Source organism: Poecilia formosa, unplaced genomic scaffold (genome assembly GCF_000485575.1).
Source record: "Poecilia formosa unplaced genomic scaffold, Poecilia_formosa-5.1.2 Scaffold4, whole genome shotgun sequence".
In the NCBI taxonomy this organism is placed as follows: Eukaryota; Metazoa; Chordata; class Actinopteri; order Cyprinodontiformes; family Poeciliidae; genus Poecilia; species Poecilia formosa.
The window spans coordinates 6643001-6655795 of NW_006799943.1; the positions used below are offsets into that span (position 1 = coordinate 6643001).

General features: G+C 39.6%; 1 protein-coding gene across 6 annotated transcripts in view; it reads left to right on the plus strand.

Moving 5' to 3' along the window:
* The first annotated feature begins 2048 nt into the window (after positions 1-2048).
* Positions 2049-12795, plus strand: part of LOC103144652 (caskin-2-like) — a 50102-nt gene continuing 39355 nt past the window's right edge. For 3 of the 6 annotated variants that reach the window (XM_016676403.1, XM_007561735.1, XM_007561753.1), the window contains exons 1-2: positions 2049-2126; positions 5196-5644. In XM_016676403.1, the coding sequence (XP_016531889.1) occupies positions 5533-5644 (112 nt within the window). In that variant the 5' untranslated portion in view covers positions 2049-2126; positions 5196-5532. Of the gene's footprint in view, positions 2127-4041; positions 4139-4600; positions 4687-5195; positions 5645-12795 lie in introns of those variants that run through there. The other 3 variants (XM_016676412.1, XM_016676405.1, XM_016676428.1) reach the window with 3 other exon arrangements.

The window sequence follows — 12795 nt, forward strand, 5'->3', positions numbered from 1 at the left end:
TACAAATAATTTTCAAAGGTAATGCCCACATACCTTTCAAATTAGTCGTCGCGTATCAAAATTAATAGTAAAAATACAAATCAAACAAAAACTATATTCATAAAAAAAACTTTTTTTTGACAAAAAATAAATCAGACATGGTTCCAACTCATCAAATATAAAATAAACAACTAACTTTCATTAATGAATGGTACATTTACCAAATTACTAAAACAAGCATTTGTGTGTTTGTACATGTGTGATGTTTGGCAGAGCTAAAATCACTAAGGATGTTGAAATCAATCTTTTTCCCTATAATATGTTAAACATCAGGAAGGAATTGCTTGCTAATGTGAAAAAAAGTGTGTATCACATTTTTGGTACTTGATTATTGACGTACCTGGGAATCATCATCTGTTTATATGATTATCTATGGGTTGTAGCAACCAGATTCACATCAGTGACTATAGTTAGGGCTGCAGGTTCTTTTTTTAAGAGTTTGTAGTTCTGATATTTTTGGTAGAATTTGAGCCAAGCAAAGGATAACATTTCCACCAGCTCCCATATCTGGTAGATTTGGTGGTTGCACGGCTCGCCCTGTGTAGATTTTCAAGTTGTAAGGAACACCATCTGCACCAGCCATATGAAGTACCCTGCAGACCCGTATATTTGGGTTTAGCAGGTATTGCTTCAGTCTTTGCCTGCCTTGGAATGGGGCCATTTGTTCATTGATGACCAGCTCATCACCCTTTGGGACTGAAGTTAGTTTTGAGGATAAACAAACAATGAAATAATGATTGTACAGTGGATCCTCATGTTTTCATCTGGAATGACCCCAACTTATGAACCTTTTGTCCATGAAATGATCTTGCATCCATCTCCTGTTGCTGTTAGTCAATAATAAAGTAAAAAAATTGGCTTTGATAATTATTTTGTGATCAATTGCATATCATCGCTTTAGAATTATATTGTCTGAGCAAAGGGGCCCTAACTGCACAATATTGCCCTGAGGCAACAAACAAAAAAACACAGTTTTAGCATATAAATTATTTTAAAAATTGTCTTGAAATGATCTATATTGCTTCTTTACATACTCACAGATATTAAAATATTTTTAGTTGGAGTGACCCAAATTTAAACATGAAGAAAATTGATGTATAACTTACAAGTAGGAGGCAAGGTGTAGCATGCACCTCTGCTTCATAAAAAAGGACTGCTCCTCTTCTAAGTAAAAGGTCACATGAACCTCAATACCTCTTTTATTTTATTTGGACAAAAATATGTCTAGAGGTATTTTAAATCATTCCCCCCCCCAAAATAAAATAAAGGAGCAACGTGAGGTACAGAAATGTGGTTTGTTGCCCGAGGGCAACGCCATGCCATAGAGGGTTAAAATGTATTTATATGACCAAATACATGGTTTCCTATTTCAGTCATACCAAGGATATTACGGAAAGAGATTTTCTTTTTGAACGGTTTCCTATTTTCTTCTGCTTCATTATTTATTAATTTATTTGACTTTGTTCGCCGCCAGAGAACCTCAGCAAGGGCCCGACTCTTCCAAATATTGTTTTCTGAAACAGCTGAAGTGTGACGCCAGCAGATGTCGCTGCCACACTACACCTACTGTAAAGCAGCGGTGTAAGCTAAAATGCTCAAAATAGTAGCATTTTTCGGCGTCACTCTCATCATACTGATTGTTTAAATATAATAAATAAACTCTTATTTTTCAGCATGCCTCGACCCAGGCAGTGCTTGTAGTTTGATCCACTTTGTATTTAAGTGCTTTAGGCTGAACGGTACTGTAAAGTTAGGAAAGTTATAGCCATGACAGGAAACAGATTACAGACATTACAGTTTGCTTTTAGAATTAATCTACAAATATATGAAGACTAAAGATTTAAAACACTTAGTTGATTCACAGGTACCCCAATACGCGTGCATCAGAGACACTTTGTGGAAAACAACGCTATCGTTAAAAAATTATAACAAGAAAACGGGGTTTTAAACTTCTTTAGACGTGTCAATCACGAGCATTATTTTCAAAGCAAAGCGGAAGTAGCTCGTGTCGTTTTTTTCCCCGCTTGACGCTCCACAGTCTCGTGCGGCTCAGTGAGTTGCGCTCCTCGGCTGCGTGTCCACATCAGGTGAGAACTCTGCTTTACTTTCTATTATTGTCCTGCTAAAAACGGCACCGACTTCATTAGTGAACAGCGGCGTTCGGGAATGGCAGTGGAGTTTGACTTATCCAGTCGGAACTGGAAACATCTTGACAGTAAAGGACAGTAAGTGAGGGGGACCACTGGCTGAGGTGCTGTCGAGAATCCTTCACAAATGTACTGGTTTCCTCGTGCGACATGTGGGACTTATAAGATAACTTTTAAATCACACATTACGTATTTATGTAGTTATTGTTTTATGACTTTAGAATACACACATTACGAACACACACATTTATATATGCATATAAGGAGTCAACAATTGGATGAATCTTTGTTGCGACTCTGAAGTTGTTCTAGAGTAGATTACGTGTTTTATCATGTATCATTGCAGTTCCACTGTAGCTGCCCAGGGATAACAAGCCAGATTTGGAGCCCTTGTTTACATTCTGGCCCATGTTAAGCAGGATCTGTGCAGTTGTTTACGGCCTGGCAAGGTGCCTGACTGCTTTTAGACCATGTGTCAGTGCAGAGACATGCATTGGCATCTGCTGCAGGGCCACAGTGCTGGACCATCATCTGATGTGATACTAACTAAACCATGCTTCTTGGCCATCACCAGCCGGCTCTGCTCTACTGTGTCCTTCTTCTTCTTCTTCTTCTTCTTCTTCTTCTTCTTCTTCTTCTTCTTCTTCTTCTTCTTCTTTTTGTTTACCATTCCGCACCTCAGGTTTGTTTTTAATTCCAGCCTGATCTTCTGTCAAAGGCAGAAGAAGACAAATCCCCAGAGAAAGCGTTTATGCCCTCACTTCTTTTGGTTTGGTTAGTTTCCTTTTGTCATGGTTTTGCACAGAAGATTTTCGTTGGTTTTAAGCAGCAGTTGACTCATTATGTCACTATTATAGCTTAAGCCTCTTTGTCAGACTTCACAAACTAGCAAAATGCCTCACAATACAAAAGAAGATTCTCTAGCAAAGTTGTTATCAATGGAGCAAGACCTTGTTGCCGCAGAGGAAGAGGAAGAAAATTAGTTTTATGCTTGTGACAGAGCAAGTTTCCTGCATTTCTGAAAACAAAGGCTGTGTCAAGTTAATCTATCATTGTTTTACTCCTATTTTTTTTTATGCTTAAAATGTATAATTGGCAGTAAGGAAAAAAAAAATCTTTCATTCGATTCAGGTACTTCTTCCACCAATAATTGACTGAACATTAAAAGTAGCTGTTGCTCTTATTCACTGTGGGAGATTTGTCCTATTGGAACGTCAGAAGGACAGTTAGCGGTATAAAAGTACACTGAGGTGATAAAAGTTCCTGTTTCAAAGCCGCTAAAATTATCCAGGGCTCAGCTCATGCCGTTTAATGTCCTTTTTATTAGATAAGAGAAAAATTGGTGGAGTGGCTGGAAGTTTATCCTGCTGTATGGAGAATAATACTGAATTGTTTCTCACCCACCTGTTGCTGCACACTGCCTCTCAGCTGGTTGAAAAATGGCTCCTATTTTCACCCTGCTGTTGAGGAATATTTCCATTTGCCATAGTATATGGGGTGCCTGCTTTAATGCTTCACCCCTGAAAGAATTTATTGAAAATATAAAAACAAATTGTCACCTAAACAACACAAGCACAGCAAACTACAGTAACTAAAGTAGCAACTACAGTTCTTTTGCTTTTTAAGTAAATAAACCTTATTTATAAAGAGCCACACAAAGTCACATGCAACAACATAAATCGCGCTGACATTCCATCCATCCATCCATTTTCCTTCACCCTTGTCCCTCAGTGGGGTCGGGAGGGGTGCTGGTGCCTATCTCCAGCTCACGTTCCGGGCGAGAGGCGGGGCGCGCTGACATTACAGATCAAAATGGTTTTCAGTCCGCAGAGTTAGTAAAACAAAGCTACAAGGTGCTAACTGCTCTCCATGAAGCCACAGATCACATTCTGGGATCACGGGTTGAAGCAGAAGAGTGTTTGCATAAAAGCTGACTCGAACTTGGCCACTTAGTGAGAATAAGTGTCCTCAACTGATTTCCAAAATCCACCGGATGCCAGTCAGGAAAGTATAACGCCTGGAGTGATATGAGTTTGTTTGTTGGATTTAGTACGGAGTCTGGCTGCTGCCTTCTGAGTAGCTTGCAGAAGTGAAATTAATCATCTGTCTAGACTGGCAAAAAGAGAATTGCAGGAGTGTACGGTAAACACGACGACCCAAAGGCATGAATAATGTTCTCTTGAACTGCTCCGGAGACTATGACGTGTATTTTTTAGAAATGATTCTTAAATGGAAAATACAAAAGTGAGGAATAGATTTCAAGTGCAAGCCAAAGTCTAGCAAGGAGTCAAACGAACCTGAAGCTGTGCAGCTTAGTTAAACTGAAGGGTTTAAAACATGTTCAAATGACAACCCAGAAAGCATACAATGTTTTTAATGTCACTGTATTTTTGGTTTATTTACAGTTTCACCTTTCATTTAGCTGAAATGACTGTTTAAAATGGGTCCCTCTGGAAACTGAGACATCATGTCTCAGTCAGAGCTGCCTGTATAAATAAAGGTGAGATTAATAAAAGAAATCTTAATAATGCTGTTGAACATCAGATACAGACTTGCTTATTTTTCTGTGAACCTGTACCTAGCCCTGAAAAAGACATTAAATAGACCCAATAAATGCATTTATTCAAGGTTTTTTTGTAGTTGCAAACATGAGTTCCTCACAAACTTCTCATAAAGTAAAATTTGCTCCACAGATTTTACAGCTGAACAATTTTATTTTGTCTGCAGTAATGCGGCTTGCCCATGTTTAAGTTCTGTGTTAAGCATAAATATATTAATAAAAAGTGACTTACTTATACATTTTTATGTAAATTACCTTTAGATTTAAAGTGTCCCATTCTCACAGACCAGACCGTGCGATTAGTGGGAAATTGTTTCCAGGCTCCAATAACTCTGTGGTAATTTCAGTTATTGACGTCACCCTTCAAAGGGTGATGTCAAATTTAGAAGTAACTATGTTATTGATTATGTATTTTTAAAGAGACTGACTGTCTCCATGTTGTATTTCAGCTGGCCATGTGCAATGTAATGCCAGGTGGGGCTACTGCTGCCACCTTCATGCTAACAGAGATGGATTATGAACATCATCTCAGCTCCGCAGAAAGCTAAGCCATCATCACTGAGCAGAGATAATGGACCCAAACTTCAGCTCCAAGAGGAAGGCTACATTCTTGACCAATCAACGTGGTCTTAGATGAAACTAAACCGCTGACGTCGACCGTATTAATTCAACAGCTACCTGCTAATATGCTGACAGAAGTTTGCTGAACACCTTTGCCTGGAGAACTGTTGGAGCGGCAGAGGAACAAACTGCTTTGCCGCTCTCCAGTGAAGAAGCTGCGCATCTATGGTTTCATCTGCAGCCATGGGGAAGGAACAGGACCTGCTGGTGGCGGTGAAGAACGGAGATCTTCTGCAGGCTCACAAGCTCCTCTCTAAAGTCAAGTGCAACAAAACCAGTGAGTATGAAGCCCAAAGAGGCAGATTATGCTCTGGTGTGTACAGTTATTGTTCCCACTTGGAAATGCTACCGCTGTTGTGGTTATTTTTTTCTTTTTGAATAACCACAGTAGCAGGTTTGGCTGTGGACTGCAAAATGAAAGCCACAAACATGATTTAAACGAATTACACTGTCAAACTCCTTCATCCAGATTCTGCATCTTGTGAGGTTTAAAAGGATTTTTTTTTTCCTCCACATTTTCCAACTTAGGCAACAAGCACGTTTTCTTTTACCATTGCATTGTTATAAGTGACAGAGCACGTCCTTGTCTGCAGCCAGGGGAAGCTAAGGGTGCCTCGGCTGGGAAGCAGGAGCGGCGTCTCTTTGTGGCGTTATCTGCTTTGGGTTTTAACAGGACGGTCGACTGCTCAGTGACAAGCTCTGGGAACAAAGGAGTGGCTGTCAGAAAAACACACATTGGAGTCAGTGAGCGGGCACGACTTGGCAGGGAATATTAAAAGTGGTTCTGCTTGGTTTGGGACTTCTCTGTGTATCCGATGCAGATACGATGCTGCAGGCAACAATACAGGGGATGAAGAAAGTTTCCAGCTATTTTACGGAGCTGAATACAAAAGGTGTCCTGGACTATTTCCAGGCCAAAATTATAGGCTTTGGGATGTTGATTATTTTAAGGAAAGAAAAGCTGCATTATGTCACACTTATGGATGTCAGTCTTTTTGTGCCGTGTCTCGGCCGCAGGTTTTGAGTTCTAATGTTTAATGAGTTCTAATCATTAAAAACCCATCGGTTTTTAATGATTGTCAGGAATCATGAAGGCAAAGGCTTAATTCCCAATAACTCTGATGCAGTTTTTACTGAAATGTATTCCTGCTTTTGGTGGTAACTCCTTTCAAGTATGACCAATTTTCCAGGTCTATCATAGTAAAACATTCTTATAGTCAAGGAAGTTTTGGAGTTCCATCACAGAAACTTTGGCTCGTTTCTTCTCTTATATTGTCCTTATCGTGTAAATCTTATGAAAAGCACATAGTTCCTTCTCAATCTGGAAGACACTCCTCTCTCCAGAATTTGGTTTTCTTGGTTTTGAAGTGTGCAGAAAATCAAAACAACTTCCTTTTTTTTAATTTTTTTAATTTTTTTTTTTACTTTTGTCTTGTTGGAGGTGGCACAATAGTCAAAGTTTTTGTTTACATTTTAGTTTGTTGTTCGCAATAAATTGATAGTAAATATTATTGAAATTAGGTTTCATTTAATTTTTGGAAGAAAGATAATCATTTAGAAGAACTGATTGATCCAAAAGTCAAAGGACTAACAGAAGTTACCAGTGGTCACCCTACTTTATCAGGTTCGTCGCATACCACATCTTCATTTACATTAGCTGCAAATAATAGCCAACATTGATGCATACCATTGGTATTTTTAGTTTTTAAACAGCAATTAGATGGAGCTGTGTGTTTTAAACTTTTGTTCGAAGGTATCGTCAAGATCTCCTTGAGAAGTCGTTGTATTTTCCTGTCTGGCATTGTCTCAGTCCTGCTCTCACTTGGACCTGCAGCTTTCAGCTGATTCTGGAGAACTGTCACAGGGCAGAATCAATGGCATGCTCATTTGTCAACTTGGACGGAGCGACGAATGTCCAACAGCAGCAGCAGCAGATCAGATGCTGCAGCTGCCAGTGAGGGCTTCGCCAGTGACCCTCGCTCTCTCCTATTTACAGAACCCTGTCGATGAGTAAGGATTGACTGGCCTGTGGCGATGACCTCCTATGAAAGGCTGCAGTAACACCCTTTCCAAAAATAAAGTTATACTGAGTGCCATGGCTAGCTGCTGCTCAGTAATTTAAACATCATCCTAATATTGTTCTGTGAACCTTCTTTTACTCTGGTAACCTCGTCTTACCTGACAAGTCCATCAGAATCCCATAAATGCTGTTTTTAAGGGCGACGGTGGTAGGAGTTCATCCTGTAACTGGTGGATGTTCGGCTTGAACCACTAGTCTGTCTGTCATAGTCGTGTCCTTGAGCAGGAGATTTCAGCCGCCGTCCCTGCTGGAGGTGGTCGGAGGGCCCGGTGGCGCCGGTTCATGGTAGCTCACAGACAGCCTCAGGGCAGCTAGCTGAAATGTGCTAGATAACCACCATCAGCGTTTGAAATTGTGCGTGAATGGGTGAATAACTGAAGCATTTTGCGGTTAATAAACGCTATACAATTACAGGCCATTTGCCATTTACCATACTGGAACTTGTGATGAATGTGGCAAGATTGTTGCTAACTGAGAACGTTACCTTTATTACTTATGTTGTCGAGTCCCACTTAATTGGTTCATAAATATTGTTTAGATTAACATCAAAACTCCTCATGTGGACACCTGTTGTAAGCTACCCCTCCATTTTTCTGTTGTTTCTCCCCCCCACTTTTATTTGCCTCATTACCCAAGTAAAAGAAAATAAATTGAGGTCAAGCCCAGTAATTAAAACAAAACCCTAATAAAAAAAAATGGCAACTGCTTGACCTCATTGTAAATTTAATTGTGGGTCTGATGGCAAAAGCCTGTCAATTAGTGCAAATCCTTTGGAGAGGTCAGGTAGTTTTTAGTTTTTATGGAGCTGTTAGGCAGACCCAACATTCCCAAACCTTCAGGAAAGACCTTGGGCAGGGTGTAGGGTGCATAAGAAGAGAGAAGCACATGCTCATGCTCTAAATGTCTTTGGGTAGAGGGCCTCACTGATGGCTAAGGAATGAGCAGGCAGTAGATCAGTAGTTCCTGGTACTGTGTTAGGTTTACCCCTGATGTTGCTTGTGACGCTGTTAGTGAAACTTAAACAAAATGGCATTGTTATTTGTAAAATAAGTGTAAATAAATAAACATAAGTAAAACTAATAAGCAGATAAAGCCAGACACATAAACTGTTCAAGAACAAACCAGTGTGAGTCGGTTTGCTCTGTGACCAGCTACCGTTAACAATAAAAGCTGACCACAGTGTGTTTCTTTGCATTTTGCACTTTCAGTCTTTTTATAAGCAACATGTTCACTAAAATATCGTATATAATACTTTATGTTCAAAAGATTGGTGATGCAAATATTCAGAAGCACAAATAAACTTTTTATTGGAGCGATCACAAGTTTCATATTGGATTGTGGGCTGCCTAACTCCCAGAGAACTTTATGATCATTTTTGCACTCCAAACCAGAAAATGTAAACTTTTAAGTAAAAAAATATTACAAATAATTAAACTGCATCCTTCAACTAAACCCACTGTGTACTTATGGGACGTAGTTTTTATTATTTTCTCCTCTTAGTTTTTATGGCATAACAATGACTGAAAAAGTCCAGGTCTTCTTGTTGTTTCAGAAAGTCTGCAAAGATGGTGGTACTTTGAAAACTTGGCATTTACTTGGATCGCACTTGTTGGAAACACTACATATGTGATCTTAAGTGAAACAAAGAAATTATAAAATATTAAAACTTCTGGATGTATGGGGATTTAGCCAAACTCTAGTCTTTTTGACAACTAAACAGGCGTGAATATGTAGGATACAAAACTGAGTCTTTTTTTTTTTTTACGGTGTGTCCAACAAAGGGCTTTAAATGACAAGATATTTGTGCTCTCAGCTCCTGTAATGTTGGTTGCATAGACCTCACTGTAAAGCTGGCTGGGAGCTGCCAGAAGGGGATTACCTTCACCACCGAGGGTGACTTGATGCACATGCAGCTGAGACGGGAGGTTTCTTTTTCAATCAGCAATCTGCTGACATCAGGTCAGGGCTCAGTCAATACAAGTGGACTTACTGCCTCTTTCTGCTTAGCATATGCAAGCACAGTTTGTATATATAGTCACAGTGAAAAGTTAGTACATGCTTTTATTGGTTTCAGGGTTTAGTGTGTTGAATTTTAAAACAAATAAACAGGTTCCAGTTATTAAAATAGAATATAACATGGCTTTTTTGGCATTGTGCATGGAAATACCACATTCAAATTAAATATAATCATTTGAGGTTCTTCAAAGAATAAAACAAATATGTCTATAAACACCCACAAGGTGTTTGACATTGCAAAGAGTTTGGTTTTTAGGTGATTTTTTTATTCTTGTTAAAGCAAGCAAATGGTTGCTTTAACAACCATTATTTTTTTTTATCAAACCTTATTTAGTTTTAAACAGCGCTCCAACTTGAATTGGATTCTAAGCTGACTGCATGTTTTTTATACTGATGTTTCTAATCCACGAAACATTTACTCTCTTTATTAAGACAGAAAACAAGGATTGGAAATTGCTTATACCCCTTCTCGTGATTCTCATGAGATGGACATATGGATGCACCCCTAGTTTTGAGAAGAGAAGACTTAATCCTGCTGCAGCCAAGGTTGCCATTTTATGGCAATTAATCCTGATATCAAGTCATTTTTGCTTTAATAAACTCCTGAAGTCTGCAGGAGATGACACCTATTGTCCAGCGCTTCTCACTATTCCGCTTAAAGTGAGTAAAACCAAAGAGCCTGCCCTCTCCAGACAGGGAGTGGAGTTTTGACTATTGTGCAACCCTCCATGAATGGGGGCCATTGAAGATGAACGTCTTTTTTCTTTTTCAAACATTTCCATGATCGCAATGTGTTTTTGTTTGGACAGGCAGATGACCCAACCCTTTCTTCTGTCATGCCAAATATGAAGCCTGCTGGCACTTCAGCTGTTCAAAGCATCTCATTTGACTACAGTGTTGTGATCTATTGAATGATGTGGGCATCCTTTTGATATTAACTGGACACACCAGCTGATGACATTTTGTTATTTATTAAGAAATGTTAGCAGTTTATGTCTTAGTGATTATTTTATAGTTTTTGTTAATGGATTTGGATTACTTTTTTCATCTACCGTGAATCGACCGTCTGTCCAAAGGTGTGACTGGGGAATGGAGAACTTTACCAAAACAAGAACATTTAACATGAAACTAACATGTTTTTTTTTTTGGAAAAATGTGTTCAGATTGTAGAATCACTTGGATTTTACTCTAATAATCTCCAAAAATGTCCAAAAACCCAACATCTGAAAACCTGTTTTAATGGCACTTAGGCTACTGACCAAGCAGCGCAAGAGTCAGACCAAGAATAACTAATCTTGGACCCTTTTTAATTGCAACTTAAAACATTGACATACTCCATCGCACCCTCAGGGGAGTTTTAATTCAGGTTGAGACTGGGTTGCTTACACGTGAGGATGTTTAAACCACGCCTCCATCTCCTCTCTCCCAAAGTGTCCTGAGGCAAAAGACTGAAGGACTTCTTGCCTCCAATTGCAAATGATTACAGGTCAGCTCTTCCAGTAATGATCTCTGATTGTGAATCAGAGGCGAGACATGTAAACTGCAGAGGCAAAAGGTCGAGAGGAGTGGTTATGGTTTAACAAACCAGGTACAAAGGAATACTACTGTTTTCTTAACTTTTGCCTCATTATTTACACAAAGCGTGCCACTTTTTTGACAGCTGTATTCCACTCTACCTATTCATGTGAGCCAGCCTTCTGCCAGATAAAGATGATAAACTCCTCTCACAGCACCACCTTGGCTAATTGTCATTTGGAGGCCTTCTCCAAGCTGACTAGCAACAACTACTCTCTACACCTGGTAAAACAACTTTCTCGGGGATTTAAAATGGTGTGAAAACGTTCAATGCATATATAATAGAACCCACAAGCAGAAAGACACACAAACCAAGTGCAGTAATGTAACGTAACGTTAACCTCAATTCAGCTTTTGATGTTGTAGCGCTAATGGCAGCAGTTTAAAAGATACATGGAGAGAGTGTGAGGGTTCTCTGCCAATGATTGGTGTCACCACTGTTCTTTTCATGCTCCCTCACCAGCCTCAGAGAAAGTTAGGGTATTATCAGTATACTTCCAAAGCGCTATTTGCCAGTTTTTGTTCCAGGCATTCTGTTTTTTTGACACCTATTTCTTGAGTTGCTAATAAATGCGCGCTGTTGATTCAAGCATCACGAGCTACAGAGGTGTTGGACTGTACTCATACTCTCCGGTAGACTCAGAAATGGAGCTTGGGCGACAGATGGTGTTGTTTGTGCCCACAATGGTCCGTCAACTCCTACAGACAACCATGTGGAGCCCATATTTTTCCTGATGGCAGTGATTTTGCACGTCTGCACCAAACATAAATCTGCTGTTCAAAAGTTGGTGTTAAAACACACAATAAACAAAAAAAGACTGATAGTCAGTAGATGACTGGCTTGAGTAGATTACAGCTGCACACATTTATTTCTATTAAACCCCAGGATCCGATTGTGTTGACCGTCTGGTGAGAAATTGCTTTCCTTGCTCTTTTTCTTCTAGGTCTCTTTTGACTAGACAAGGACAACATCAGAATCCATAAGCGATTACGAAATCTGAAGACCCAGTTTTTTACCTCATGAAGACTCAATTAGTTGAAAATAACAAAAATAAGATGAATAAAATTTTGTCCCCATCATCGTCATCCCAGCGACTTGGAAGCATGGCTACAGAGGAGCATCTGTTCAGACCTTGTATTTTTAGTCTAAAATGTTTGCTGTTTAGCTGGAAGCTTCCCTGTGGTGCATCTTGAATTTTTTTTTTTAACAGCCTTAAGCTCTTTTCTCAGTTGAGCAGAAATGTAATGCATGTCTACAGACCCATGATTTACGAGTGGATATATGCGCTTCAAAAGTGTTGGTGTCATTTTTCACTTTGCACAGTGCTAGTTTAGCCGCTTACCCCTGCATCCAATTAGTAACCCAGACACACCCAGGTTCTTTCTCCTGCCTCTTGCAACCCCACTCCCCACCCTTTAGTCTTCTGCTTTGAATTAGGAACTACCCATCTGTCCTAATGTCAGATTAGAAGTCTGTTTCTCTTAAGAACACCAAAGAAGAGGCATGGTAGGTATGGTTGCATTCAAACTTAAAATAGAGTTGTTGTCACTTGCACACGTATAATTTTGTTGTTTATTCACCCCTTCCTTCCATTTCATGTGGAGTACAGGGGTGGTGTAGTTCGCCCATTAGCTCACCAGCTAACTTGGATAAACAGTATTGACTGGCAGCCATGCAGTCTGTGAAAGGCTTTGGTTTTACCTGCTCTTGCTTTGTATCGCACTCCCTCTCTCTCTCTCACACACACACACACACA